The following is a 27,138-nucleotide window of genomic DNA, read 5'->3' as shown; positions in this document are numbered from 1 at the left end:
TCATACTCAAACTCCCGTTACTCTTAGACTAATTTAAAACAAATAAATCTCATTTTTGCCTCCCTGTGGAGATCGACCCTACTTACCGCTAGCTTTTGTTAGTAGTACTTAGGTATTTATTTTTGGTACTTGACGACCGTATCAAATTTTGGCGGCCGTTGCCGGGGAGGCAGCGTAGTTTTATCTGTTTTTGTTTAGTCTATTTCTTGTCTCACGGTACCTCGGTTCCTTGAGACCATTCTCATGTCTCTCGTTCTTGACTTTCCGCAGAGAGAGAATGAAAGTTTTGGTTCTTATATAGACAGGTGGGAGGAGTGGCTCGAACCAAGACGAGGAATGCTTTCGGGACTCCAAATATGCATGTTTGTCATCCGGGGAATTAATGCCCCTACGCGAGCATACCTCGAGGCTAATGATAAGTGGGATTTCGAAGGATTCCCCATAAAAGAGGTATTAGAATTTTGAATGGTTTGCTGCTGAAACTCTTAAACCCAGTTTCTCTCTTCATGTTAACTCAGATGAGGGGGTGGGTGAGATCTTGGAAACCGTTTTAGGAAATACTGACGGAGAAATAGAGGAGACCATTAGCGTGGTTGATAATCCCTTTTATAAGGATAATTTAGAACCCCTCTATGATTCTTGCAGAGATAGTGAGGACGACTGGGAAGGTCTCTTTGAGAACTCCCCTACTGACGAGTCTAGCTATAAGGAGAGTGAGGAGAAAAGTTTTGACAGCCTTGAGGTTAAATAGGATAGTTATGATGATATTATGGATGAACCTATTATTGAGGACCCAATTGACTTTACCGTCTCTTGCATTTGGGATGAATACCCACCTTCTTCTTTAGTAAACCAGATTCCTCTACCTCACAATACAAACCCGTCAGTGCATGTGGATTATACTCGCGTTATTTTTGAGTCAAATGCTCATGAGCACTCTTATTTTCCACTCGCGGTTAATTTGAGCTTCTATATTCCGCCCTTAGCTGGAGGGCAGAATTCTTTTGTGGATAAATTTGGGAGCTGTCATAGGAAATTCGTTAGGCTTAAACGGATGCACATTTCAATTTCCTATTTTATTATTATATTATGGTGCTACTTATAGTTTTGTGTAGCACATGCGCAGTTATTTGATCGGCTGCTGCGTGCTTTGAGCTGTTTTGACTGGGCTCAATTAGAATGGCTGGATGAAGAAAAGATAGGTCGAGCTGGGACCTGTCTGAAACTAGCGCTGTCCGGGAGGCAACCCGGAGTTTAAATTTTTATTAATTTGCATTTCAGTTTTGTGTGTGTAATAAATGGTTTTTTCAACCATAGACTCTGAGCGATCTAGGCTTGGTTTTTGGTCGTATTTGTTGTTGCTATTTGCGTCTTTGCAGGTGTTCCCTTGACGCCTAAGAGTTGTGCAATAAAGAGTTCTCGATCCAGCAATCTTCTAACCGATCGAGTGACTTACTCCCTTGATCAAATGCTTTCCATCTTCGATCGAGCATCCACAGACACGACCATTTCGATCGAGCATTTACCTTTTCTCGATCGAGCACTTCCACAATCCATTTCACTCGATCGAGTAATCTACTCTCTCGATCGAGTTGGCTTCCTTTGATTCGCTTCATGTGACGCTGATGGAGCTGTTTTGCGACCTCCCATGTTGCTGGCTGGTTTGGGGAGGTCCCTTCTTCGCGTATTCTTGTGAATTTTCCGCAGCTTCACTCTCTCCTTTTCAGTTTGCATTTCCTTTCCCTATTTTTGGTATTTGGTACAATGAGGGCATTGTACGGTTTGATTAGGGGAGATTATGCATCCATATCTATGTCTGCATGTTGTCTTTACTGCATTTTTATTATCACGTTTATTTTTTGTATGTATTGCTGTTTATTTTCATCAAAAAAAAATTCGAAAAATTCAAAAATTTCACGTTTATTTTAGCACATAGGTTGAGTCGGAACGGTAGATTTCAATGAAGAATTTGCACTAATTTTTGTCCTTTTGCTTAAGCCTTGCATAAATTATTATCTTTAGCTTTGTCTTCTGTATATCTACGAGTTAATGTTAAAAATACAGATGAACATATAGACTTGACCTGAAATTTTGGCAACCTACTTATAATTTTTAAGATTTAGAGCCTTATAAACTAGTGTCATTTATGACCGGTTTCACGTAGGATTGTGAGTAGTTACTCCTTACATAACATGTTCATTAATTTGCATATATATGAAATTCAATTGCTTATTGCCTACATAGGGTTAGTGATTGGTGTCACATGAAGGGAGGCGCTTACATTCCCCTTTTCTTTCATTTTTACCCATTTAACTCCACATTTAGCCAAATTTGCCTTTTGACCCTTAACTACATCCAAAATTTAGCATGCCTTGTCAAGCTAGTTTAGTGTATGTTTTTGCGGTATATAATTTATCGTGCCGAGTTTGGTTTGTATTGTATTGATTTGGAGTTGGTAATTTATGAAGAAGAAGGAGGATGAAATGAAAAAAAAAAAGAATTCGAAAAAAAAACAGAAAAATGAAAAGACCGAAAAGAAAAGAAAAAGAAGAAAAAGAAAGAGAAAAAATTGAACAAAAAAAGTTTGGTTAATTTCGGTTTTATGAGGAGTTGTTGTCTGGTTGAGTGAGTTTTTGTGCCATATGAAGGGTACTTGAGTTTGATTTTATAATTGGTTAGGAATTGGATGTTGTTATATGGTATTGTTTAGGTGCTAGCTTGACGCTTTACCTCCACATTTTACATACTTGTTTTGCCTTTTCTTACCCACAGCCTCACTTTCCCATAACTTTTGTAAGCCCTCGGCTGTGACGGACCCTGTTTGGTTGGAATATATGTGTTGTAGTTAGAATTGTCTATCATATTAGCTACATGCATGTTTATGTGGGCCGTAGTTTAGGTGAGCGACTATATTTCCTTCTCTCTTACACTCATATGCTTACCCTCTGCTTCATGAGAGAAGAGTGACCCGTGAGAGTCCATCATTAAAGGTCTTGCAAGGTCGACGGTTCAGCTTTATTATAAACATCTTACAACTCGTTTGCAATTGACATTTTTGCTATAAGTGTTAGTTTGCCCAAGTAACGAAGAAATGGCGGCCGTTTGAAGTTCAGTGCGCAAAGCAGGAATTGTGCGCTGGAAAGTACTCGATCGAGTACTATCTTGTTCGATCGAGTCCTTTTTCTACTCGATCAAATGTGCCTTTTTGATAAGTGTTCGATCGAGTACCTTAAGTCCTCGATCGAGAGGTTTTAGCTTTGATTTGTTCGATCGAGTGATATAAAGTTGCTCGATCGAGTGACTAGCTTATATCCTCGGGATTTTTATCCCGTGTTAGGTTTATTTTATGTTAATAATCACTTCCCTATATTAAGGAAGTCGTAGGATTAGGTTAAAACATCTCATATACTCTTAATTACTGCTCTTACTCTTAATTACTGCTGGAAACTTTGCTTTGCTTCTTTTTTTCGGATTCGCTACTTTGTAATCTTTCTTTTGTTCTCTGTATTTAATATTTCCTCTCTTTAGTTTGTATCTTTCATTATGTTTGTTCTTGATTCTTCCTTCTCTTTTGCTTTATTCATTATTATGTTTAGCTAATTCATTATTGCTAAAATCTTGTCTATGCTGTTAATCATCGTATATAATTACAATTAGTTGCTTGAGTCGACGCATCTAGCTAATTGATTTGGTAAGCCTTGACCTAGACCGGAAGGTTGGAAGGGATGAGACCTACAGTGAACATTAGGATGCTTTAGTGAGGGCGGAAGCTAAGCTAATAGTGTTTTAGGGTGAATTGAGACCGGAAGAAGATAGTTGTTGCCCTTTAGACCGATACAAGTGACCGATCTGTGACCTTAGCTGCAATTATCTGACATTCATTGGTGACCCGACAATCCTAGTTCTCTCTCTTTATTGTTAATCCCTTTATTGTTATCGCTCAATTTCTCTTGCCACCTCTCTTAGTTTAGAAATCATACTCAAACCCCCGTTACTCTTAGACTAATTTAAAACAGATAAATCTCATTTTTGCCTCCCTGTTGAGATCGACCCTACTTACCGCTAGCTTCTATTAGTAGTACTTAGGTATTTATTTTTGGTACTTGACGATCGTATCAATCATTCATTAGGACTAATATCATATGCAGGTATGAAGTCCCTTCAGAGATAGTCTGTGACAATGGCACTCAATTCGTTGGAAAAAGAACTAAGGCTTTCTGTGATGAATAAAATATCAAACTAGTAACTTCAACCCCTGGCTACCCAAAAGCAAACGGCCAGGCTGAATCAAGCGACAAGGTAATCGTCAGCGGCCTAAAAAAGAAGCTGAATAGTAGACGTGGCAGATGGGTAGAAGAGCTTTCATTAGTACTATGGGCAGACATGACAACCCTAAAGACCTCGACAGGCTAAACACCCTATTCCTTGGTGTATGGTTGTGAAGCAGTCATTCCTTGAGAAGTACATGTGCCAAGTTCAAGATTTAGCCTAAACAACATAGAAGCAAACAACAGCCTGATGCAGGACAACCTATTCCTAGCGGAAGAATTGAGAGATGCTGCCAAAATCAGGATAGCATCATATCAACAAACAGTAGCTAGAAGCTATAACAAAAATGTCAAAATGAGAGTTCTCAGGGAATGAGACTTAGTTCTACTAAAAGTATTCCCGAACAAAAAAAAAAAGAAAAAACAGCAGACAATCTAGCCACTGTATGGGAAGGCCCATATTTATGGACTCAATCGTCGGGCAAGGAGCATACAGGCTACAAACCTTAGAGGGAGAGATGATCCCAAGGTCCTGGAATGTATCTCATTTGAAACTATTTCATATATAAATTCTCAGAATAATACAGCTATACCCTGTCCTGACAAGGTAAAAATTCAATTCTACTTATACTTATTTGATATATTTAAACCCTGCATGTTTTGCCTGTCAAAAACTGCTTGCCTTATTTGTCCAACATACAAATTCTACGTGTATTTTGTATGAAAAACTTATGTGTTTTACCCTCCTAATACATGTCCTGATATAATATTTGAATCTTGAAAAATTATGCATGATCTGTTATTACATGAATAAGTCTCCAGGATTGAGGGCTACTCTATTATATCCCATTACTTTGTTTTTTTATTTTCAGTACTCTTTATTTTTTGTTGTTGCACCCCGTCGTGCCCAAACGAATGTTGGTAACCCACACCAGATACAGCAAATACGGGACACCTCTGCACACCTCTACAATGGATGGACGCAGCACTGTGACAGGTAAAAAGGTGAAAGATCCTAATGACACGTCCAAATGTCCTCTGGACAGGCTGAATACAAAGCCCTCCAGCACTTAAGCCCTCTAGTTAGGACGGATCCCACCCACTTCAATCATGTCAGGAAGAAAAACTACACATTATTGAAGATTAACATCGAATTAAAAACACAATACAGGTTAATAGGTTGAAGATCATATATTTAACAGGTTAACCGGTTAACAGACTGAAAATTATTTATTTAAACATCCTGATAGGTTAAGGAAAGAGCATAAAAAAAAGATTTGGAACAAAGCAAGCCAAAAAAGGCAAACTTGTTATCATTAATAAAGCCCTCAGCCCTGGGTAAAGGGAGCCAAATGTTTAGCTTGTCAGGGATAACCTCCCTAACAAGGGGAACCAAAATACCAAAATTTTTTTCCAGGGACATCCCCCCTGGATGGGCCAAAAACCAACATAAATTATCATTTAAAAATTACTGCTTCTCCTGAGAAGCAGCGTCAGCAACACCATCCTTAGCCTCCTTGGCCTCTTCGGCATCCTTCTCCCCTAGATACTCCACTTCCTCCTCTTCACCAAAGTTGTGTAGTTTAGGATACCTCTTTGAAGCAAGAGCCATTTCAGCTTCAGGATTCCATTTTGCCGTGGCCTCCACTGGTTCAGACAGAGCCGCAATCTTCCCCTTGACAAAGAAATAGAAGACAACATCATCAAGCTTGCCTTCCAAATCATCCTTCTCAAGGTTGAGCTCTTCATTACTTTCCAAAGCCTCATGCAGCAACTGCTTCCTAGACCCACCCTCAACCTTGGCAGCATCACGCTCAACCTGCGCTCTCTTTAAATCGGCCTTGGCAGCAACCAGGTTAGCCTGAGCAAAGGAAAGCTCATAATTCAGCTTATCAACATCAGAACTGAGCATATTGGTCCTAGCCACCAATGAAGAAGTCTGATAAGCATTGACAAGATAAGCTATAGTCGTCCGATCAAGGAAATAAAAGAAATGTTAGAAAAATAAATAGGAAAATATCAAAGAAAATAAACTAAAAGAAAACTAAGGATACCTCCCCAAGGAACCAAGAGCGTCAGTCACAATATTAACAGCATGATCCACTATAGCAACCACCTTGGTATTAGATTCAATAGGGTCCATTGACACCATTTGAGGAGAATTAGAGTCAGCAAATTCCTGGATCTTTTCCTTAGCAGCTTCGATACTACCTGCCCTACCCTTCACTTCCCTGATAGGAAGACGAATACCAGCCTCTTCCCGCTTCCTCTTATGAGCAACAGGACTAGTCTCAGTAGGAACATCAGGAATAACTGGAGCAGCTGGAACATCAGTCAGGTCAATCGGTTTATCAGCCTAAGTTCCAGGACAACCACTACCCTTGGAGTCTTCTTTCTTAACCCGAGCAAGCCTGGCATTCAAGTCTGCCGTACCAAACCTTGTACGCCTAGTAGATAACCTGGTAGCTACAAAATGAGGAACTGCATTAGCAATAAAGACAAGCTATAACAAAATTAGCCAAAGTAAAGAGAAGCACAGAGAAATGAGTCTTACTGCCAGAAGTTGAGACATGAAGAGCCTTAATAGGCCTGGAAACCTTGGAAAGACCCTCTCTGTTCAAACAGCGAGGAAAACGTTCCACCCAGAGTAGAATGGCCATGACCTCTCCTCAAGAGGAATAGCCAGAAAAGCAGTTACCCTTTCAGAAGGATATTCAACAGTGCTCAGCCAATCATCCACTACAAAAGAGGTATACCCTGTTAAATATTTCCTGCTTTACTTTAAACTAACAAAATATGTATAGAATAGGTAAAAGTTGCAGGATACTTACCACCAGTACAGGCATCAAAGTTGAGATACGCCAGATCAGGCCCAACCGAGTTGGTCCTGATGAACATGTAACCAGCAGCCCAATTCTTGTCAGCACCACTATCTAGATTGCTGAGAAGGGGATTAGTCGAAGGCCTAACCTTGAAATTGACCCTGCCAGGACTGTGTCTCCTTAGGGAATAACAGCTCTACAAATCATCAACAGTAAAAACCAGTTTATGCTTGTCACATAAAAACTCATTAGAATGAACCACCTTCCAGAGCGTAGGCATGATCTAGTAAGGAGGAATACCAATTTCCTTGACCACTTCAACCATGAGAGGAGAGAAAGACAACTTACAACCAGTCCTGAAAGCCCAATCATGGATACAGAACCAACGAGGACAAGCCCAGTCAGCCTTGATAGGAGAGTCTTCAGGAATCCAAACCTCAACATCAACAGGGATAATCCTCTTTTCCTTCAGAATTTTCTCAAACTCAGGCTTGAGACGATTGGGAATAGAAGAATGTTCGTCAAGTGCTTTTGATGGTTTGAATTCAAAATATTTATGAAATATGGACATCTTCTCCATAACAAGAACAGAGGAAGTATTTTCAGAAGGCTCATGCTTGTTTCAGGGTTTTGGACAAAAGGTGTGCCTGGAGCAACAACACCCCTCATTGATTTTCTTTTTACAACCATAGTGTTAATTTATGGAAATTTTTGGGAGTTTGGACGAAGGTTGAAGATGAAGATTGAAGAAGAATTAAGAGATTTACAGATAAATTGATCGGGTTTTGATGAATAATAAAGCAGAGGTTAAAAGAGTATTTATAATGCGGTGAATATCTAGGGTTTACTGCAACTTGCACGCAGTAATTGAAGCGGTTGCAGCAAATAGGACACTTGGCGCATTTAAACTAACTAGCCATTTTTTCTATGATGATTACAACTCAACCGTCCTGAAGAAGTTACTTAATTAAGTTGATAGTTATCTTCTCATTTCTGGCCTGACCCAGCAATAATGAGAAGATAAGGGGCAATTGTTGGGTCTGATATTTCCGTCCTGCATTCAGGATAAATTCCTACCCTGGCCTGATGATCAGGGCAGAAGCGTCAGGATATCTCGAAGCTGGCTTGGTGCCCGTGTTTTTTTAATTATGGAGCAAGTAAAAGGATAATATTTGACTAAGTCTAGAATAAATATGGAGAATAATTATACATTATTATTCTAATTATGGAGCAATTAAGGAGAAGATTCTATCATAAAGGCCGAACATTTATCCAGGTGACTAAGAGTACATAAGGAGCAATCAATGACACCATTAAAAGAGAATATTACATTATGAAGAGGAGATATTATGCAGCTTGGCGAGACTACTATATAAGAAGCATCAAGGATCATTTCTACACACATGTTATCACCTCTAGAACAACTCAATTACAATACTTAGTAAAAATACTCCATATTGTATCTACTTACGTTATTATTCTCCATATACATAGTGAAACCTCTCGTGACTTGGTGCCCGTGTTTTTTTCCCAATTAAAGGGTTTTCCACGTACAAAATCTATTGTCTTACTTGTTTATTTTATTTACTTTATTTTACTTATATTGCATCATGCCCTACCGTCATAGACAAGGTAGACAAACTAGTTAACCCTACGTCAAAGTCTACCCTGGCCTGATTAAGCTTTGTGCAAAATCTACCCAAAACAACAACAATACCAATCACCATATTACTGAACCAATCTCAATCCAACGATGCATATTAATCGAACAATCACAACAATCTCAAATTAGTTACGCAATCGACTGAGTAGGAAAACCTTACCTTATCGCAATCCGCTATACCACGGGCAATCATACAAATGTACAACGAGTAACACATCGACACCTACAACAATGATAATCAACAATCAACAACACATACGATGACCAAACACCCTGAACCCCCAAATTAAACTAATCTAGGGTTTGCATAAACCCGTAATGACAACCATAAACTGATTAAGAAAACGCTAGAGACTTAGCAAAGGAATCGACACGGAAAACGAGATACAAGGACTCACGATCGATCAACCCTTGCTTGGAGATGAGGAAGACGATTAGAGAATGTGTAAGTCATTTAGGCATAAAGTGAAAAAGTGATTTAGAAAACTGACGACCGCCTTTTATATTCTCCAATCATTTTAATCAAAATCATGGAAAACTAACCCGTTAAACCGGGTACTCGGTCGAGTACTTGGGTACTCGGCCGAGTACGACCTACTCGGCCAAGTTCTAAGGAACTCTACCTAGGGCACTCAAAATAGTAGCCAGTTTAAAAGCACTCAACAACTTACTCCACCGAGTATGAACTACTCGACCGAGTAAGCTAGGACCATAAAACCGTAGTATCATACTTACCCCAAATAGAGCATGGTATAGTGTAACACCCCCATACTCCAAGTGCCTTACCAGGACCACTTAAGGCATGGAAGTGCTACCATCTCGGTTTTCCGAGGCAATGATAATCATAAGACAATAACAAAACATACTTAAAAGTAAATAATGTTTCAAGTGATTACATACCAACTCCAAAACTGATAAAAAGAAATACAAGACTCTCAGACGGTCTACTACTAAAACTATCAAAGCTATAAAACATCGTCTGACACAGCGGAAGACTTCTAACTGCCACGTGATGACTCATCCCAGCTATCCCATACGCGTCATATCATACCTGCTCAATAACTGCTCACCACCCCCGAATGGATCACCACAGTTTTTAAAACATTAAACGGGGTTAGTACTAATCACACAATTTATATAACCAACAACACAGTAAACAAGCAGCTCAAACGGTCACACACACAAAATCACACCCACTCCAATCAATCTCCGTTACCGACTGTCCACTGGACCAGCCCTGCCAGTGGGGGACCGCAGGCGTTCCCACCTAAGTCCCGCTCATCATACCGAGCGATAACCCTGTCTCATTAATGTGCACATCCCCTCCCGTGGCGGGTTCCACGGAGGGCGAAACTAGGGCGTGAAGCCACCCCCGCAAGTGACTCCACTCAGCCGAGAACGCATCTCGAGAACCAGAGACAAACAATCACAACCATTAAACAACAATCAAACCAACAACCGTCATAATACTCGTATAACAATAATCAACAATCACAAATCATCACCAACACATTATGGGACTAATACTGAGTAGGGAAACCCTACCTGGAAGGCAACACAATCAGACGGTCTCACAGCTGATATCAAAAGGCTTCTTCTACGAATCCTCCTCCTAACATACAAACATATAATCACTACTAATCACAAAATACAACAAAACTCCCAAATCCCAATATTAGGGTTTAACAAACTTTGACTAAATACTATAAAAACGGTACGTAGATCTTACCCTCGACGCAAGGATCACAACGGTATAAAGAAAGGTAAAATCTAACCTTCCACGCTCCGGGATTTGCCAACAATGCGATTGATGCGAAGAACGTAGTTTGATTTCTCTTTTGAATGTAATTAGGTTATAAAAGTGTTTAAAGAAAAGTGACGGAAGTAATTATATACTTAATCGCATTATTAACAAAACCCGAGAAATCATCCCCCGTAAACCGGCTACTCGATCGAGTATCAACGTTACTCGATCGATTACCCAACAGGTCAGAAACTATTTTAAAACCGCAACTCACCCTTACTCGACAGAGTAAGTCCTACTCGATAGAGTACCCAGAGACTCATAAAACCGTAGTATTACAGTCTTCCCTCCTAAAAAAGAACTTCGTCCCCGAAGTTCAACCCATACCTAAAAACAACCATACTAACTCGACCAAGACACAACAACATACTAAGAACTCAAGAACTCGTCCAAACATAAAACATGAACTCTTAAAACCTACTCCACCGACTATGTTTACTTCCACAACATGACTCACGATATCGTATCTACCACATATATATCTCTCATGACAACAACTCCATACATAACCAACTACCATCCTCTAACGCTGCTAGCTCTATAATATCATCCACTATCAAATCCAATATCAAGACACTCATAGACATCAAACGGAATGTTACATTCTACCACCCTTAAAAGGAACTTCGTCCTCGAAGTTTACTCACACTCATAACCTCATCATCCAATCACAACACTAGTGAAATATTCTCACACTCCTAAACATCACACTACTACAAGCTCGACCATGGCCTTTTAACAACATCAACCACAAAATATTCAACTTCCTTCTTTATGCTACACCAACACTCTACTGCGAATATACCACCATATGCATAACCATCAAAATCTCTTTTATCGCATCCTACTCCTCTTAAGATAAATGTTACGTCCTCGTAACTTACTAATACTAAATCCGAGCTATATCGTCTCATTATCCTCATCACCACCGCATGTCAAAGATAACCACCTATAATCTAAACACTCGCCATGCATATATCCAAGGCTCTCTTACTTAAACATTTCTCATACCTCAACTCATTCGGCACACCACCTAACCTATACCATAAAACTCGTAGCAAAATCACCATACTAACTCTCCATTATTACTGCAAAACAACATACCTCTCTATGTAAAGCACCTATCTCCCAAAAGCATAACTCACGATCCACACTCGGTACGTATACTCACACTAGATCCTCAAGTTCTTTCTTTCATTACCGCAAAACTCATACACAACTTAACATGACACTAATTCCCCCAACACCTTACACTCACTGTCTCAACAAAAGATTATGAACCACCTGCATCTTTCAGGTCATTACCACACATGTTTTACGAATCACTTGCCATTACCATATCCCCTAAAGCCTTATCTAGAACAAGATCAAAATTACTGTAACAACCTCTCACAACCGTGTCTCATCAACAGAATATCACTATACCATGACAACAACGAAAACTTATACAACTCTATTTCATATCATACTCTACCCTGATTCCCAAACTTAACTGGTAAGAAACATCAATAACAAAACAAGTATCTATCTGTACAAACTGAAACTCACAGGAAGCAACATCAAACAAAACAACAATCTATGTATGACTGGTATGTACTTTTGAAAACTCGTATCATAATCATCCCGCCTACTCCACCACAACCGGTGATGGCATCGCAACACCGCCACCAACAGCCACACCGCAGTGCGAAAATACCCGCATCACAACACTATGTACCGTGCCCGGATCACCACCCGATGCACAACAACCACATCGATAGACATCACAACTGCATACAATTCCCATAAACACTGACTCAGAATAACTTTTCAGACAAGAAAAAAAAACTTACTCAAATCCACTTTACTAAATCACAATGCAACATATTTTATGAATTAAACAGGTAATAACCTCATGAATATCATCCCCTTACCATATCACAGATTGAAATGTATCATGAATACATACAAGTATAACCAGTCATGCCAGATCACTCAATTTATTTCCTTTTTAATCATCATTCAATTAGATTAGCGTACCCAACATGCATTACAGAACATTCAAATAACAACTTTATGATAACCACACCATATCACGTCTTGTGAGGTCAAAACCTCACACAAACATTTATATATATATCACAGACCCGTAATCACATACAACCAGTCAATCCTGGTCACGTAAGTTACACCCGATAAAAGTTACCCCTCACCCGAGCTTAACTCGTATTCCCCTCATAACATATTCTCCCATTCGCATATCCATCACCCCCTGCCAATTGTAACCATACCATTAATACTCAACTACTAACAACCGCCTCATATAACCACATCTTATACTTTCTCACAACCATACATATCAATCTGGTCTCTACAAAATCAACCCCATTAGAATTGCTACCTTTCTAATATACCACCACCCTTAACCACTAGTCACAAACCATAACACTACCGCTGTCCGGACATCAAACCTCTTACACTCATCTCTAAATATCGCGATTTCTTTCTATCTTTGGTTAACATCCCAAACAACGAACATCGAATCCATCAACACAATTACCTCAACATTCTTCCCAATACTATCCTTAATTGTATCATCATCTAACTCTCCACCAAAATCTCGTATCGTGCAAATACCCCACCAACTTCATACTCCCTTAATTCCTCGAAACTCATGATTAATCATGTTGTCTTGAAATTCCTATATAACCCTTAACTAATATCCTCATGATAATATCATAAATCTCGACGATTCCTTACTTCTATATCACATAACTCTGGTTAACATTTTTCTCAGCTTACTTTTATCCTTCTTTTCTCTTTACACTCAACAATACCAATTAATAGTTCAACTCCTTATTCCTTCTAGCTAACTCTTTAGTAATCTAGTTACCCTTTCGTTGCTCCAAAACTCAAATTCCATTATTTTATACAGATATCATCTCACTCTTTATTACCATGGATCTTCTCTTATTAGTCTATCACTCACACTTGCCACTAATCTATCCATAAAATCAACGTTCACTGTCCAAACAATTGCATCTCCTTTGTACCTCTCTAGAAATCAAAACTCATTTCATACCGTTAATTACCCAAGGAAATCACACAGTAGTTTCATCTCTTAATAAACCAAATCTCCCAAACTCACTCACTGTCTACAAATCCACCTCGCGACATGTCTCCACAAAGTTCACTATATATTACTCTTCTTAACCTCTTTAAACGAACTTTCACTATGCATACTCCTAACCCACGCGACTCCTAACCATCTTCCTCCATAATTCTTTACACATCTCAAGTTGCCATTATCCACATTCTTACTCTCAATCCTTTCATTCTCACGTTCCTTAGACTCACATCATCCCTTGCCCATATTCACTTGCTTTTACGTTACTCAACACACAATCATATGACTCATCTCATCTCAGAGAACATGCTCTATGTCTCAATTAAGCCATAACGATCCTCCTTTTCTTTTTCCACTATCTATCACAACCACATATAACTCATGTCCACCCACCGAACCCATACTCACCACAGGTGCCACTCCTTACATCACAATATTGGGTAACTTACGCATCAAGACCAACATACATGTAAAACAATGCATAAAGAAGCAAATTAACACTTTTGAATTAAACATGATATGCAACAAAGTCTAAAGATAAGCATATGACCCAAAATAGGGGTCACTAGATCGAGTACATGCCACTCGATCGAGTAGGTGAAGGTCAGAAGCACGTAAAACAAATTTTACCAGGGTTACTCGATCGAGTAAGGGGTACTCGATCGAGTACCAAGATGCACTCGATCGAGTAAGGGCCACTCGATCGAGTACCCTACGCATTTCTCAGCATTGTCCAGTTTTCGTAAAACGGTCATAACTCACTCATTTCTTGTTCGTTTTGGGCGTGTGACCTATCGTTAGAATCGTAAAACAACAAGCTATCATCTCCAATTATAATCACATTAAAATCATTTATACATCTCAAGTTATAACAGTTTAAAGACGACCTCTTTATAATCGAAAAACACAACTACTTGATTTTTACTTCCAAACGACTTAAACAACAACAAGGTAGACGAAAACAACTCAGTACTCATAAAACCAGTATTGCTAATCACATGTTACTATCTTCAACATCCATCATGCACATATATGATTTAACTCATTAATCATGTACTAACCGCATGCTTTAATTTTATGACTTTTCGTAAAACAAAACATACTCATACAATTACAAATCCTATTTCCATGTTACTAACACAACAATATTACAACTCCACTTCGTCATCTAAACATATTCATATTCACAAAATCCATATTCTCATGCAATTAACACTCCATCTTTTCCAATCAGTTCATCTATTTCAACCACATTCTTCATTTACAAGTGCATATGATACCACAGTAGACAATTATATGAACTTATTATCTAACTTTACGCAAACCGAATTATGTAAAATCATATCAAATCCCCTAATCACAAGTTACTAGTATATACACATTATAAACCATTCATCCTGCAACATCATTATTCATCACATATTATCACATATGAACTACTTCCTTTTTCCACCACATTATTCGTCATTCTCACATACCTTTCCAACTATTCCAATCAACATGGTAAACCAACTATCATCCAGCATGCTTTCAACCAACAACATACAAAATCACACTTATTCATGCCACACATCACTATATTGGTACACAATTCACAAAATAAACACATAGCGATCCCGACTCATATCCCATGGTGACCGGTTCAAAATTGTAGGGCGAGTTCGCGACTTTAGGACGTCTCCCAAGTCTTTGCATTAGCTCCTACAACTTCTACCCCGGGTTCATTTTATTTGACTCCCTATATTCATTGGATTCATTGGTTACAGGTTTGAGGATCGTCGCTCTGATACCATTTTGAAACACCCCCATACTCCAAGTGCCTTACCAGGACCACTTAAGGCATGGAAGTGCTACCATCTCGGTTTTCCGAGGCAATGATAATCATAAGACAATAACGAAACATACTTAAAAGTAAATAATGTTTAAAGTGATTACATACCAACTCCAAAACTGATAAAAAGAAATACAAGACTCTCAGACGGTCTACTGCTAAAACTATCAAAGTTATAAAACATCGACTGACACAGCGGAAGACTTCTAACTCCCACGTGATGACTCATCCCATACGCGTCATATCATACCTGCTCAATACCTGCTCACCACCCCCGAATGGATCACCACAGTTTTTAAAACATTAAACGGGGTCAGTACTAATCACACAATTTATATAACCAACAACACAAGAACAAACAAGCGGCTCAAACGGTCACACACACAATCACACCCACTCCAATCAATCTCCGTCACCGATTGTCCACTGGACCAACCCGCGCGGTGGGGGACCGCAGCCCGTTCCCACCTAAGCCCCGCTCATCATACCGAGCGATAACCCTGTCCCATTAATGTGCACATCCCCTCCCGTGGCGGGTTCCACGGAGGGCGAAACTAGGGCGTGAAGCCACTCCCGCAAGTGACTCCACTTAGCCGAGAACGCATCTCGAGAACCAAAGACAAACAATCACAACCATTAAACAGCAATCAAACCAACAACCGTCACAATACTCGTATAACAATAATCAACAATCACAAATTATCACCAACACATTATGGGACTAATACTGAGTAGGGAAACCCTACCTGGAAGGCAACACAATCAGACGGTCTCACAGCTGATATCAAAAGGCTTCTTCTACGAATCCTCCTCCTAACATACAAACATATAATCACTGCCAATCACAAAATACAACAAAACCCCCAAATCCCAATATTAGGGTTTAACCAACTTTGACTAAATACTATAAAAACGGTACGTAGATCTTACCCTCGACGCAAGGATCACAACGGTATAAAGAAAGGTAAAATCCGACCTTCCACGCTCCGGGATTTGCCAACAATGCGATTGATGCGAAGAACGTAGTTTGATTTCTCTTTTGAAAGTAATTAGGTTGTAAAAGTGTTTAAAGAAAAGTGACGGAAGTAATTATATACTTAATCGCATTATTAACAAAACCCGAGAAATCATCCCCCGTAAACCGGCTACTCGATCGAGTAGCTGAGGTACTCGATCGAGTGCCCCCTTACTCGATCGAGTATCAACGTTACTCGATCGAGTACCCAACAGGTCAGAAACTATTTTAAAAACGCAACTCACCCTTACTCGACAGAGTAAGGCCTACTCGATAGAGTACTCAGAGACTCATAAAACCGTAGTATTACATATAGTGAACATCCCCGGATTGCCACACTTCTTAGGAAGTGAATTTTTGAAAATGGCGGAGAGGTGCTCATTGACCCTTACTTTTTGAGTTCCTTGCTTTGAGTTTTTCCTAGGCATGCATTGCATACCTCATAACACTTTTCAACAAAGTAAGTAGAGGAATATTGACCTCACACTTTCTAAATGTCTTATAGAGGTCGGCATCATGCTACATTTTCTTAGAATGTGTGAGGGCGTGAGAGAAAGGTACCTCCGTGGTGTGACCCCTAACTACCTCCTTGATGTAGTCATTTGGAAGTGCACATGTCTCTTCATCCTTGTCCTTGTTTAGGGTGGTGCTTTGTTCTTTATCATCAACCCTTGTTGAGGAAGCCTTTATTTGCTCTACCACTAGCTCCTTTTATTCTTCACCAACTTGATCTATCTCCCATTCCCTTGACTTTGCTTTCCTCTTGTTCTTTGGAGGGGTATCTAGGATTCTCCCCTTTCTCAAGGTCATTGCACTTGCATTTTCTTTTAGAGGGAATGTTGTTGAAGGAATTGAGGTGGAGTTCTTTTGATTATTCTTGGCAATTTCTTGAGAGAATTGACCAAGTTGAACCTCAAGATTTTAGACCCTTGCATCACTAGAAAGCTTATTGGAGTCCATCTTCTCAAGCCTTCTAGTTGTATCGGCTTGCCTCTTTACAAGGATTTTTAACATCTCTTTGGTGGACATGTCATCATCCCCTTGAGAGGAGGAACCCCCTCCTTGTTGAAAGTTCTTGTTGTTCCATTGGTTTCCAAAGTGAAAAGTGAAGAGTCTATCACAGTTGAAATACTCGAGAGGTGGGGGGGTGAATTGAGTATTTAAAAACTTATACCCGCTTTTTATTTTACATCAATGCAATTAATTACTTAAAGTTTATTGATTAAACTTTAACTAATTAACTAAGTGATTATGAACGTAATGAAATGAACAAAAAAGAAAACTGCAAAGACACACGATATTTGAAGTGGCTCAGCTTCACACGTCGAAGCCTACGTCCACTATTCTCGATTAATAATTTTAGTACCATTCTCCGGATTACAAAATTATCAACCCAACTCGTATAACTAACTCTAGTTATAACTCAATTTTAATATCACTAGATATTCGATTTTGACTATCTTAACTTACTAAGAAACCACTTGATTGTTCTTCTAAGTGTTCACACAATTGAACGAGTAAGAAACAATATTAAGTACTATTATCTTATAACGTAACCTTAAGAATAATATGCAAATTAAGAGCACGACTTTTCGTAAAAGATTTTCAAATGCAAAACAATAAAATACTTGATTAAAAATAAGCTCAAATTGTTTGCAAGGAATTTTTTTATTTCGAAAAGCTTATTTGAATTTATGAATATCACAAGTATATATAGTAGAGAAGAGACACTAAGGTTTTGATCGAAACCCTAGAAGTGTCATGAGGCAAGATAAGTTGTTCTACAAGAAACAAATCTTATCTTTCCTTAATTTAATCTACTAAATATTTTGACTAAGTAAAATAAGGTAAATCTAATATATTTGATAAGATATAAGAATATCTTATGGCAATATAGAATAGATTTAACCTAACAAGAATTACTCAAATAAGGAGAAAGGTCGGCCACCACACGGCTCAAGCCCACCTTGGCCGAAACCCTAGGTCAAAACATCAAGGAGTAGATTAGGGTTAGGTTTAGATAATTTAGCAAACCCTAGGTAGCATGACGACTCATAAGTCGTTTTACTAACCAATAGGATAATGAAAATTATTCATTCTAAACAAACCAAATTAAGTCTCTATCATATATACAGATGATTTCGAAACATATTTGAAAAAAATTATCTTTTGAAAAATTATTTTAAATTTTTTTAAAATCGTGCCTTCAAATGCAACCCAAAGTTATAGTACAAATAGCTATAACTTTAAGTTTGGCAAGGAAAGTTATAGGTGAAATAGCTATAACTTTACCTTTTCAATATCTCTTCTTAAGATATCATTATTAGATGAAGACCTATACTAGCTAATCTTCCTAGAGATCTTCAGTGATATGAGCTTCTCTTAATCTTGATCATAAGCTCTTCATCTTGAGCTTTTTATAGACTTGATCGAGCCTTTTGCTTGAATGATCATCATACTTGAAACTTGGTACAGCTACTATGACGCTTTAAGAATCTTCAATGTTATAGCTCAAGCTGCTATAATATTACTTGAACGATGCTTCACAAATCTTCAATGTTATAGCCAAAGTTGCTATAACGTTACTTACTAAACTTATAAACTGAAGTCAATCTATTAAAGACTAAACGAACGATTACGAGCAAGAGTATATATAACACGAAGCACAAACTTGTCATTATCAAAACTCAATCATATATCTATATGGTCTAACAAAAAGAACCCTCCTGGCCTTGGTTTTGAAAATTGGAGTTTTGGTTTTGGTTGAAGTTTTGATTCCGGTTTTGGTTTTGGAAATTTTAGGTGCGATTTGGTTGATTGTAGGTTTGGTTTCTTAGATTATTGAATTGTCCATTCTCAAAACTCTTGGATTTGTCACCACCCCAATTAAGAAGATCTCTATTACCCATGTTGTAATAGCTTCCTCCATTAGGATTCCTAGAGTTATAATTCCCATAACCGATAACACTCACATTTGCCACTCTAATTCCCTTCTCTTGCATTATGAGACATGTCTTAATAAGGTGAGGCCTTTGACAAAATTCATCAAGCTAGCCACCATTTTCTTGATTTGGCTCATTTCACTTTCAAGCTTTTGAATAAATAATGATGATGCACCAATGGAGGAAACATTTCTTGAGCTACGATCTTTCTTCCTCCCATACTCCCCTGTACTAGCGGTCAACTTTTCGATTATGGTATTTACTTCCGCAACATTACAATTGTCCACCCCTCCTCCGGTGGCGGCATTCACAAATCTTCCATCAATTTGGCCCAAGCCGTCACAAAAGTGCACAAGAAGGTCATCTCTATTCAACCCATGGTAAGAGCATTGCGCAACAAGTCTTTTGAACCTTTTCTAATATGGTCATCACTTTCTTGCTTAATCGTGGTGATTAGCTTCTTGGCATGATTATGCCTTGAATTCGGGTAGTACTTCTTAAGGAAGTATTTTTTCATGTCCGACCAAGTTGAAATGGAGTTTGCCGGAAGACAAAATAGCCATTCTTTCGCCGCGTCATGCAAGGAAAAAGGGAAAGCTCTTAGTTTGAATTGATCCTCCGTTAGCCCATTTGGAAGGGCTCCTTGGCATATCATGTGAAACTCGAAAAGGTGCCGGTTTGGATCATTCCCCGCTTGACCATGGAACGTCGGAAGGTTATGAATAAAAAAACCCTTTTAACTCAAAACTAGCATCCCCCATAGGTGGGTATGCAATACACAAAGGTTATTCATCCTAATTCCTTGCTCTAATATCTTTTATGGTTCTTGTGTCATTCGCCACTGTTTGTGGTGGGCAAATATTCAAAGGTGTAACCTCAATGGTTTCCGTTTCTTCATCACTTGACTCCACTCTTGGTTCTCTTTCTTCTTCACTTGACTCCACTCTTGGAGGTCTTTTATAGAATGGATTTGTAAAGAATCAATCGTATGTTTCCCTTGCACTTGAGTCTAGGTCTTGATCACTTAGTTCCCCTTGAGAACAAGACATAAAATCTTCACACTAAACAACACAAATTAAAACTACCACTTACTTCTACCAACAAAAGTGATACGATTCTGATAGCGTATTAATTAATTTAGTGCAAGGACATGGATCGAACACGGGTGAGCAAGAAAGTTGGGTTCGAATTAGCAGTAGTTGATGCAATTCGCAGTAGTTAGGACGGAATAAAACTAATCAAAATATTAGATTTAGTTGGTTATTAAATTATGATTAAGTTTTGGTATTTTATTTATTTTATATTTATACTTTATATAGGAGTCTTGTCGATTAAGAAGACGAAGCTATTTAAGTAGGAATTGTATGTTATTTTTATTCAGTCAAGTCATAAGAAAAAACGCAGCTTTGTGTAACCCGAATTCGACGAGTTTTTGATCCAACTTTTGTCACTGTTTGAAGCGTCTCAAGAAATAACCCGAATTATAGTCAATAGGTCTTGACTATATTTCACCATTGTTGGGATTATAGGTCTAATCCAAGCAAATATCCCTACGGATTCAAACTTGTCCCTCGGTCTCACGAGTCACGAGCTCGATCCTCACTACTATCATCGTTCATTTATTTAAATCGCTTCAGCATTCGTATAAAATATTGAATAAAGAACAACCAAGCATGAAAATACACAATTCAAGCTTTAGCTATGTTGCCCTTCTCCGGCAACGGCGCCAAAATTTGATAGAAATAAAACTAGGTTTCGTAATTACCTAGGATTACACTATCAAACTAAGAATTTATAAGCTCAACTAGGCTCTACTAACTTCTAAACAAGACAATTGCGTCAGCTAAAGACAATTTTTTTTTATTATTATTAAACAACTACTAACTAAGATGCTAATAACAACTTAAGAACTAATGACCAAAAGACTCACAACCTACTTCTAATCACAAACTATGATATCCACAATGAAGAAATAATGGTTGACATAAAAAGAGGTTTTCACATGAGAAAATGGAGAAAAATGACTAAAGATGCAAGCTTTAATCAAGGAGGCAATTCAACAAACAATTCAAGTGCAAAAACAACATTATGTGAAGGGAACTTGATGTAACAAACTCTTGGTAACCACCCTTTCTCTAGTAAGACTCTATTCTCCCTTTATAATCACTTACCCATTAATTCACCCACAAGAAATTGGTCGTCACAATGAACCCATATATGACAACCTACCTTATAAGACAACACCACATATTAAGCAATGCATGATGTGTAAACAAGGGTGTTAAGAGCATAACCAAGTGAGTAAATTTAGGATATTTCACAGACAAGATTAATCCATAATAGTCATGAAATACATGTATTCCTCTCTTACAAAGATGTGACCTTTAGACCAAAAATCACAAGATTATAAGTTGCTTCAAACAAAACCACGAGAGTTAGACCAACTATGTAGAATTTGCACTAGTCAAATGAAATAGATGGAAGGATGATCAATTCTCACAACAATTCATTCAACATAATCATTAAACACAAGAGGAAAATAATAAGTAAATACATGAGATTAGAGAGTCATTACATAGATAAATGTGGAATCTTTGGATGAATTACACCAAGTAATAAAGATCTAGCCTGCCATATGTTTGATTACAACCCAACAATTTAAGAGGAATTAACATGGAAATTGAAAGATTAAGTTGTTGATTATTACAAGATTAAAGCCAAGTATAAGATAAATTATTCTTTAAAAGTTTGGGGTATTTATAGGGCTTCACACGAATCCAGGTTAAACATCTCACAAAGCCCAATTGCGGAAAATTAGGCCCGTATTTCTTAAAAATTGCGCAGGCTTTGGAGTTGGGCGCAGGCTGCGCAATGAGGCGCAGGTTGCGCCCGTCTCGGGTGTCCTTCAAACTTCGACTTTCACTTTGATCCTTTTCTTCCCCGTCTTTACTTGATCATGCTTCTGTCTTTACTTGATCATGCTTATGTTTCTTAACTTCATGCCTCGGCTAATGCAAAACGAATTCTCCATCTCGACTCATTGATAAGAAAACTTGAAGTTGCCTTCTAAGATGTGCAAAGCCAAGGTAGAGTTCAAGATATCCAAATTACAATCAAATTGAATTCCTCGGCATATATCAAAGATTAGCTCACAAAATCGGCTTTACAACTTGTTAAACATCCTAAATTGACACAATTGACACGACACAAAACGACTCTATCAAATACCCATATTTCTTAATTCCTAAAAAAGTATTCTTGTGACTAAAGGCATACGTTATATTAAGAATGCAAATGAGAAAATATTTTTGTGATTATATAATTGAAATTTGTAACAATTATTTCATTCGACTTTCCATGAGAGTATTTGTGCTTTTACGCCCATATAAAACCCACGTTAAATATTATGTTCATCGAAATACAACTACGCTACATTTCAATTGAACTACGATAACGACATGATTTCAACTCAATATCGTCTTAGATTATCTTTCTTCCAAATCTAAATAGGGTATAAGGATAAGACTCATAAAAGTCTGAGGCCATGTCTTCGGGTAAATGAACATTATTATTTGTAAGTCTTAAGTTGAATCCTAGAGATCCGAAACTCAACTTATGAATTGTAGATGTGAGTAGGGTAGTGACTAGTGAGTCTATATTTTGTTATAAGCATTTTTCATGAGTCTGAGCATCAGCCTAGGATAGATTGGAATAATATAAAATACGAAATGAGTTTTAAAAATAAATTATTCTCCCTTCACTCTCGTATTTTTTCTTCCCATTTTGAGTTTTCACGGTTTCCAATGTGCTACTTTGATCGCATTTTTTGACATGCGTTTATTGTTTCTTTTTTGTTAAAAAACATATATTTTGTGAAAGATTGTTTGATGACAAATCTAAATATTTTATTTTTATGGCTTAATACTTTTTATATTTTAACTTATTTAAGGTCAAAGTTACTTTAAAACAATAAAATGGGAGGAACAAATATCTATGGAGGGAGTAAGATCTTGAGACTCATTTAGGGTTTAGACTTGAGAGATAAAAATTTAAACACAAAGGTACGTGATAATCGTTTCCAGAAGATAAAGTAAACAGTCAAGCCCAACAAGGGTAAACCGGTCCTCGTCCGTACATAATAGATAGATATCCGACCCCCTTAAATAACAAAGTCCTATAAATTATTTTCCTCCCTCAAGTCTCAACTCACAGACCAGAGAGTAAAGAGATATTAAGAGGGTTCAATATTTAGAGATAAGAAGTTGAGGTATCATATTATGACTACCTTAACCATTGGTGCAACTATTTTGGAAAGTTTAAGAGCTCGCCTCTTACTCTTAGCAACATCGTACTCCCGCCATGAGTCGTTAAAAAAGCCATAAGGCGTGCCTGAATACCTGAGGGCCTGTGGATCACATATGATTGTCTCAAGAGAGCTTGCATAACTTACAATGGCTAGTGCTAACTGAACATCACAACTAGCTCCCAAGAATCCAACAATTTCGAGAGTTTTGAGGTTCTTATGAGTTTGCTTCTCCTCATTCATGTTTTCCACCTTAGCTTCTCGAAACTGACTTATCTCTGAGTTGGTTGCCTCCCCATTCTCGTGCTCATCTTCAAGGACAATTCCTTGCAATTCATTAGCTTCTTCAAATTTTCTTTGTCTCCCCCCCATAAAAGCTACCTATTGGGAAATTTGGTAAGATAATACCATTAAAACTAACTCAAGAGTCATTGGGCGACAACTACTATAAATGATGCCCGAGATAATTTACAGCATTACGTTTCCAAACAGACAACAGGACTAGAGTAGAGTCAGACATGAACATTTAAGAAATCATCATGAAAATTTGTTTACCTGCAACTTGAATTCCTCCAACATTGGACACGCCTCTATGAAACGTTTCATTGAAAGGATGCAAGTATAATCACGGCAATCAATCGTGCAAGTGAAGTGTTTCAATTGGGTAAAAATTGGAACAACTCCATCAGGAATAACCAACTCCTCGCAGTAGTCATGCTGGGATGTAAGAAAATCAACATGGTCATCTTGCAGAAAATCAACATGTAAGAAAATTTGTACTAAGATTCTAAATGAGAAAGAAATTACTGATACTAACCTCTATCCTAAGGGAAAGTTTGCAAAGCTGGTTGCAGAAAAGAGAAAGTGTGTGAAAGATTGGAAACGGATATACGCATAACCCACCATGAAAACATGTCTCAACAAGCATCGGCAAAGTCTTGAACACCATACAAGGACCACTGCTTTCACGTCGTTTATCTTGATATTCAAAGTACAATAGATTTTCTGCGTCAATCTCAAGTAGATTGAAATCGCAAAAGCTGGTTATGATGGTAAAGTATTTCAACTTGGAGGTCTTGACTTTTAAGTTAGACAACAATGGGGCTGAATGCAAATACAGGCGTTCCAAGTGGAGGCAATGCGACAAAACAAATTCTATAAATTCTTGGCTAACATTAACGTAACAAAGATGAAGCGACCTAAGAGCCCTAATGCCACTGAGGCAAGGAGGGTGACTTAAAATATCCAATCCTAAAGGGAACCCTTCTTTTGGGCAGTCAGTACGTTTCATCTGGATACCATCCAAGTTCAACACTAGCTCCTTTACTTGTTTGGAGAAGGCAAACTTAACCCATTTGTTTAGCTGAGTACCATAACCCGAAACAAAAGTTGAATATACTCTGAACTTATCAATTGAAGGACTTTGATGCATGCAAACTACTTGATTCACCCAACCAAAATATCTACTAATCTCGTACCCATGATTTTTCCAGTAAGTAGCAGCCTGTTCCGGGTACATCACATCCGCATCAAAGTCCAAACAAGTCAAATAAGTCGACAAATACCTCCACCTTTTAGAGAGGATGCTAGTTTGGGCTGCATTTTTCATCTCCAGTAAAGATAAACATTCAACCAGTATATCATCTGGCAGTTCACTAATCCTGTCCTGGAATAATGAAAGAGAAGTATTTTGTTCAGTTACCCATACTAACATGAAATGGACAGTCTTCTCTATGTGATCAATCGTTAATTCAATCTTAACTGTGAGACCGTCTCATGCAATACTTACCGGCAAAAATATAGCATCGAAAACCTACATAAACGACAAGAACAGAGAAAATAAGGTGAATGCATTACCTCTATGTGATCAATCGTTGTCGATTTGATCATACACTGCAAACTAGAGAGTTCTGAGAAATTGGAAAAAGAAATTTTCCAAATAGCAGATGTATATGATATCTACCAATAACAAATCAAAAAAGTAGAACACCATAAACTCTACCTTCATTCATTAAAAAGCTCAGAGCTGATGAACCAAGCAGCGTGCAATATTTTCCAAATAGTAAATGTATATAATATCTAATTATCTACCAATAAAAAGGGATAATAATTTTGTTTCCAAATGACATGGAAACAGATCCCCAGATCCAAAGTTCCACACCATAAACAGCAAGTATAAAAATTTGATAATAATCTTATTTTTCCATAGAATCTAACGTTTAAAATTGTGTCCCCTTAGGTGTCAATTATAACAATCAAATCCTTAACTCTGAGAGAAGTGAAATTCAACCCTAATTTTTAATTTTCACGTAAATCTCAACAAAAATCCGGCTACATTTATATTATACAACTAATATCACATAAAAATTACTAATTTTAACTTTACTTATTTATATAAAATAAAACTAGTGTAGATCCCGCGTAAATGCGCGGTAAATATAGCCGTTTAATTTTTAGTGCATTAGTTATAAATTTTAGATTTATATCTCGCGAACTTTTATAAAAAATAACTAATATTAAAATAAATCAAAAGAATTGAATAATTCCATGAATTGTGTTTTTTATGAAAATATTTTAACTACATCCAATTATTTTTAAAAAAAATTCTTTTGTTCGTCACAAAATTAATAATAGGAATACAGTTGTTATGTATAGATTATTTTAAATGGAAAATTAGCTTAATAAATGAAAATCTAATTTATTTTCATATATAAGTTTGAGCACTTTGGAGGAAAAACTTTAGAGAAGTTGTATTCTCTTAGCATATATGAGGATTTATATTTTTTAAATTTGCACCTCATTAATATTTATCAGTTCACTCCATTGTATTTTGATATGAAACAAAAAATTGAAATGGAAAACTAATAAAAAAAATTATTTAAGTTGTGAATTTATTTTAGTGAATGTTTTTTTTGTCACGAAGTTAATAGTAAGAATGTGTCAAGTTATTCTCTACAACAATAATTATTACATTGCTGAAAAATTTAGCAACATATACTTTATAGTTTAACATCAATTTTATTTTATTTTAATTAAAAAATCATAATTATGAATTTAATTAAAAAATGAGAGTTTATTTATAAAAATATATTCATTGAAAAGATAATAATTTAATGAAAGAAAATTTTATTTATTACGTTATTTAGCTAGATGCTTTTTGGAGGGAAAAATAAGAGAATTTTTATTCTCTTAGTAGTAGGGGGGATTTTCACTTAAATAATAATTTTACATTCATCTATATTAAACAAAAAATAAAATATGAAAATTTTTATGAAATATTCTTTGTAGACACTAAAATTTTATATTTTAGCATCTACTCCGTATTTAATATATGGTATTTTTAGTATTAGGAGATAATCATCAAAAAAAAATTGTGATAATATC

At 37.3% G+C, this 27,138-nt stretch overlaps 1 protein-coding gene across 5 annotated transcripts; it reads right to left on the bottom strand.

The window, feature by feature from the left end:
- Nucleotides 1-23,514: 23,514 nt before the first annotated feature.
- On the bottom strand, nucleotides 23,515-25,949 carry LOC141611545 (putative F-box/FBD/LRR-repeat protein At4g00315). Of its 5 annotated transcripts, XM_074430114.1 has the most exons (5): nucleotides 25,757-25,945; nucleotides 25,544-25,567; nucleotides 24,572-25,420; nucleotides 24,310-24,471; nucleotides 23,515-24,135 (listed from the first exon to the last, which is right to left on the bottom strand). In XM_074430114.1, the coding sequence occupies exons 1-5, from the start codon at nucleotides 25,760-25,762 to the stop codon at nucleotides 23,722-23,724; spliced, it is 1,455 nt and encodes a 484-aa protein (XP_074286215.1). In that variant the 5' UTR covers nucleotides 25,763-25,945; the 3' UTR covers nucleotides 23,515-23,721. The 5 variants fall into 5 exon arrangements, with proteins under 5 accessions (XP_074286215.1, XP_074286216.1, XP_074286213.1 ...); XM_074430115.1 differs by lacking the exon at nucleotides 25,544-25,567 and having other exon boundaries at nucleotides 25,745-25,949; XM_074430112.1 differs by lacking the exon at nucleotides 25,544-25,567 and having other exon boundaries at nucleotides 25,612-25,939.
- Nucleotides 25,950-27,138: the final 1,189 nt, after the last annotated feature.

This window comes from Silene latifolia, chromosome 11 (genome assembly GCF_048544455.1).
Source record: "Silene latifolia isolate original U9 population chromosome 11, ASM4854445v1, whole genome shotgun sequence".
NCBI classification, from domain to species: domain Eukaryota; kingdom Viridiplantae; phylum Streptophyta; class Magnoliopsida; order Caryophyllales; family Caryophyllaceae; genus Silene; species Silene latifolia.
This window is presented reverse-complemented; position numbering and strand designations above follow the sequence as displayed.

Bases quoted from the DNA above. Each gene is read 5' to 3' on its own strand.
- LOC141611545 (XM_074430111.1), bottom strand. From the start codon at position 25,468: ATGTTAGTATGGGTAACTGAACAAAATACTTCTCTTTCATTATTCCAG. The intron at 24,472-24,571 runs GTTAGTATCAGT...CTTACATCCCAG, and splicing joins AACTTTCCCTTAGGATAGAG to CATGACTACTGCGAGGAGTT. The intron at 24,136-24,309 runs GTAAACAAATTT...ATTTCCCAATAG, and splicing joins TGGAGGAATTCAAGTTGCAG to GTAGCTTTTATGGGGGGGAG.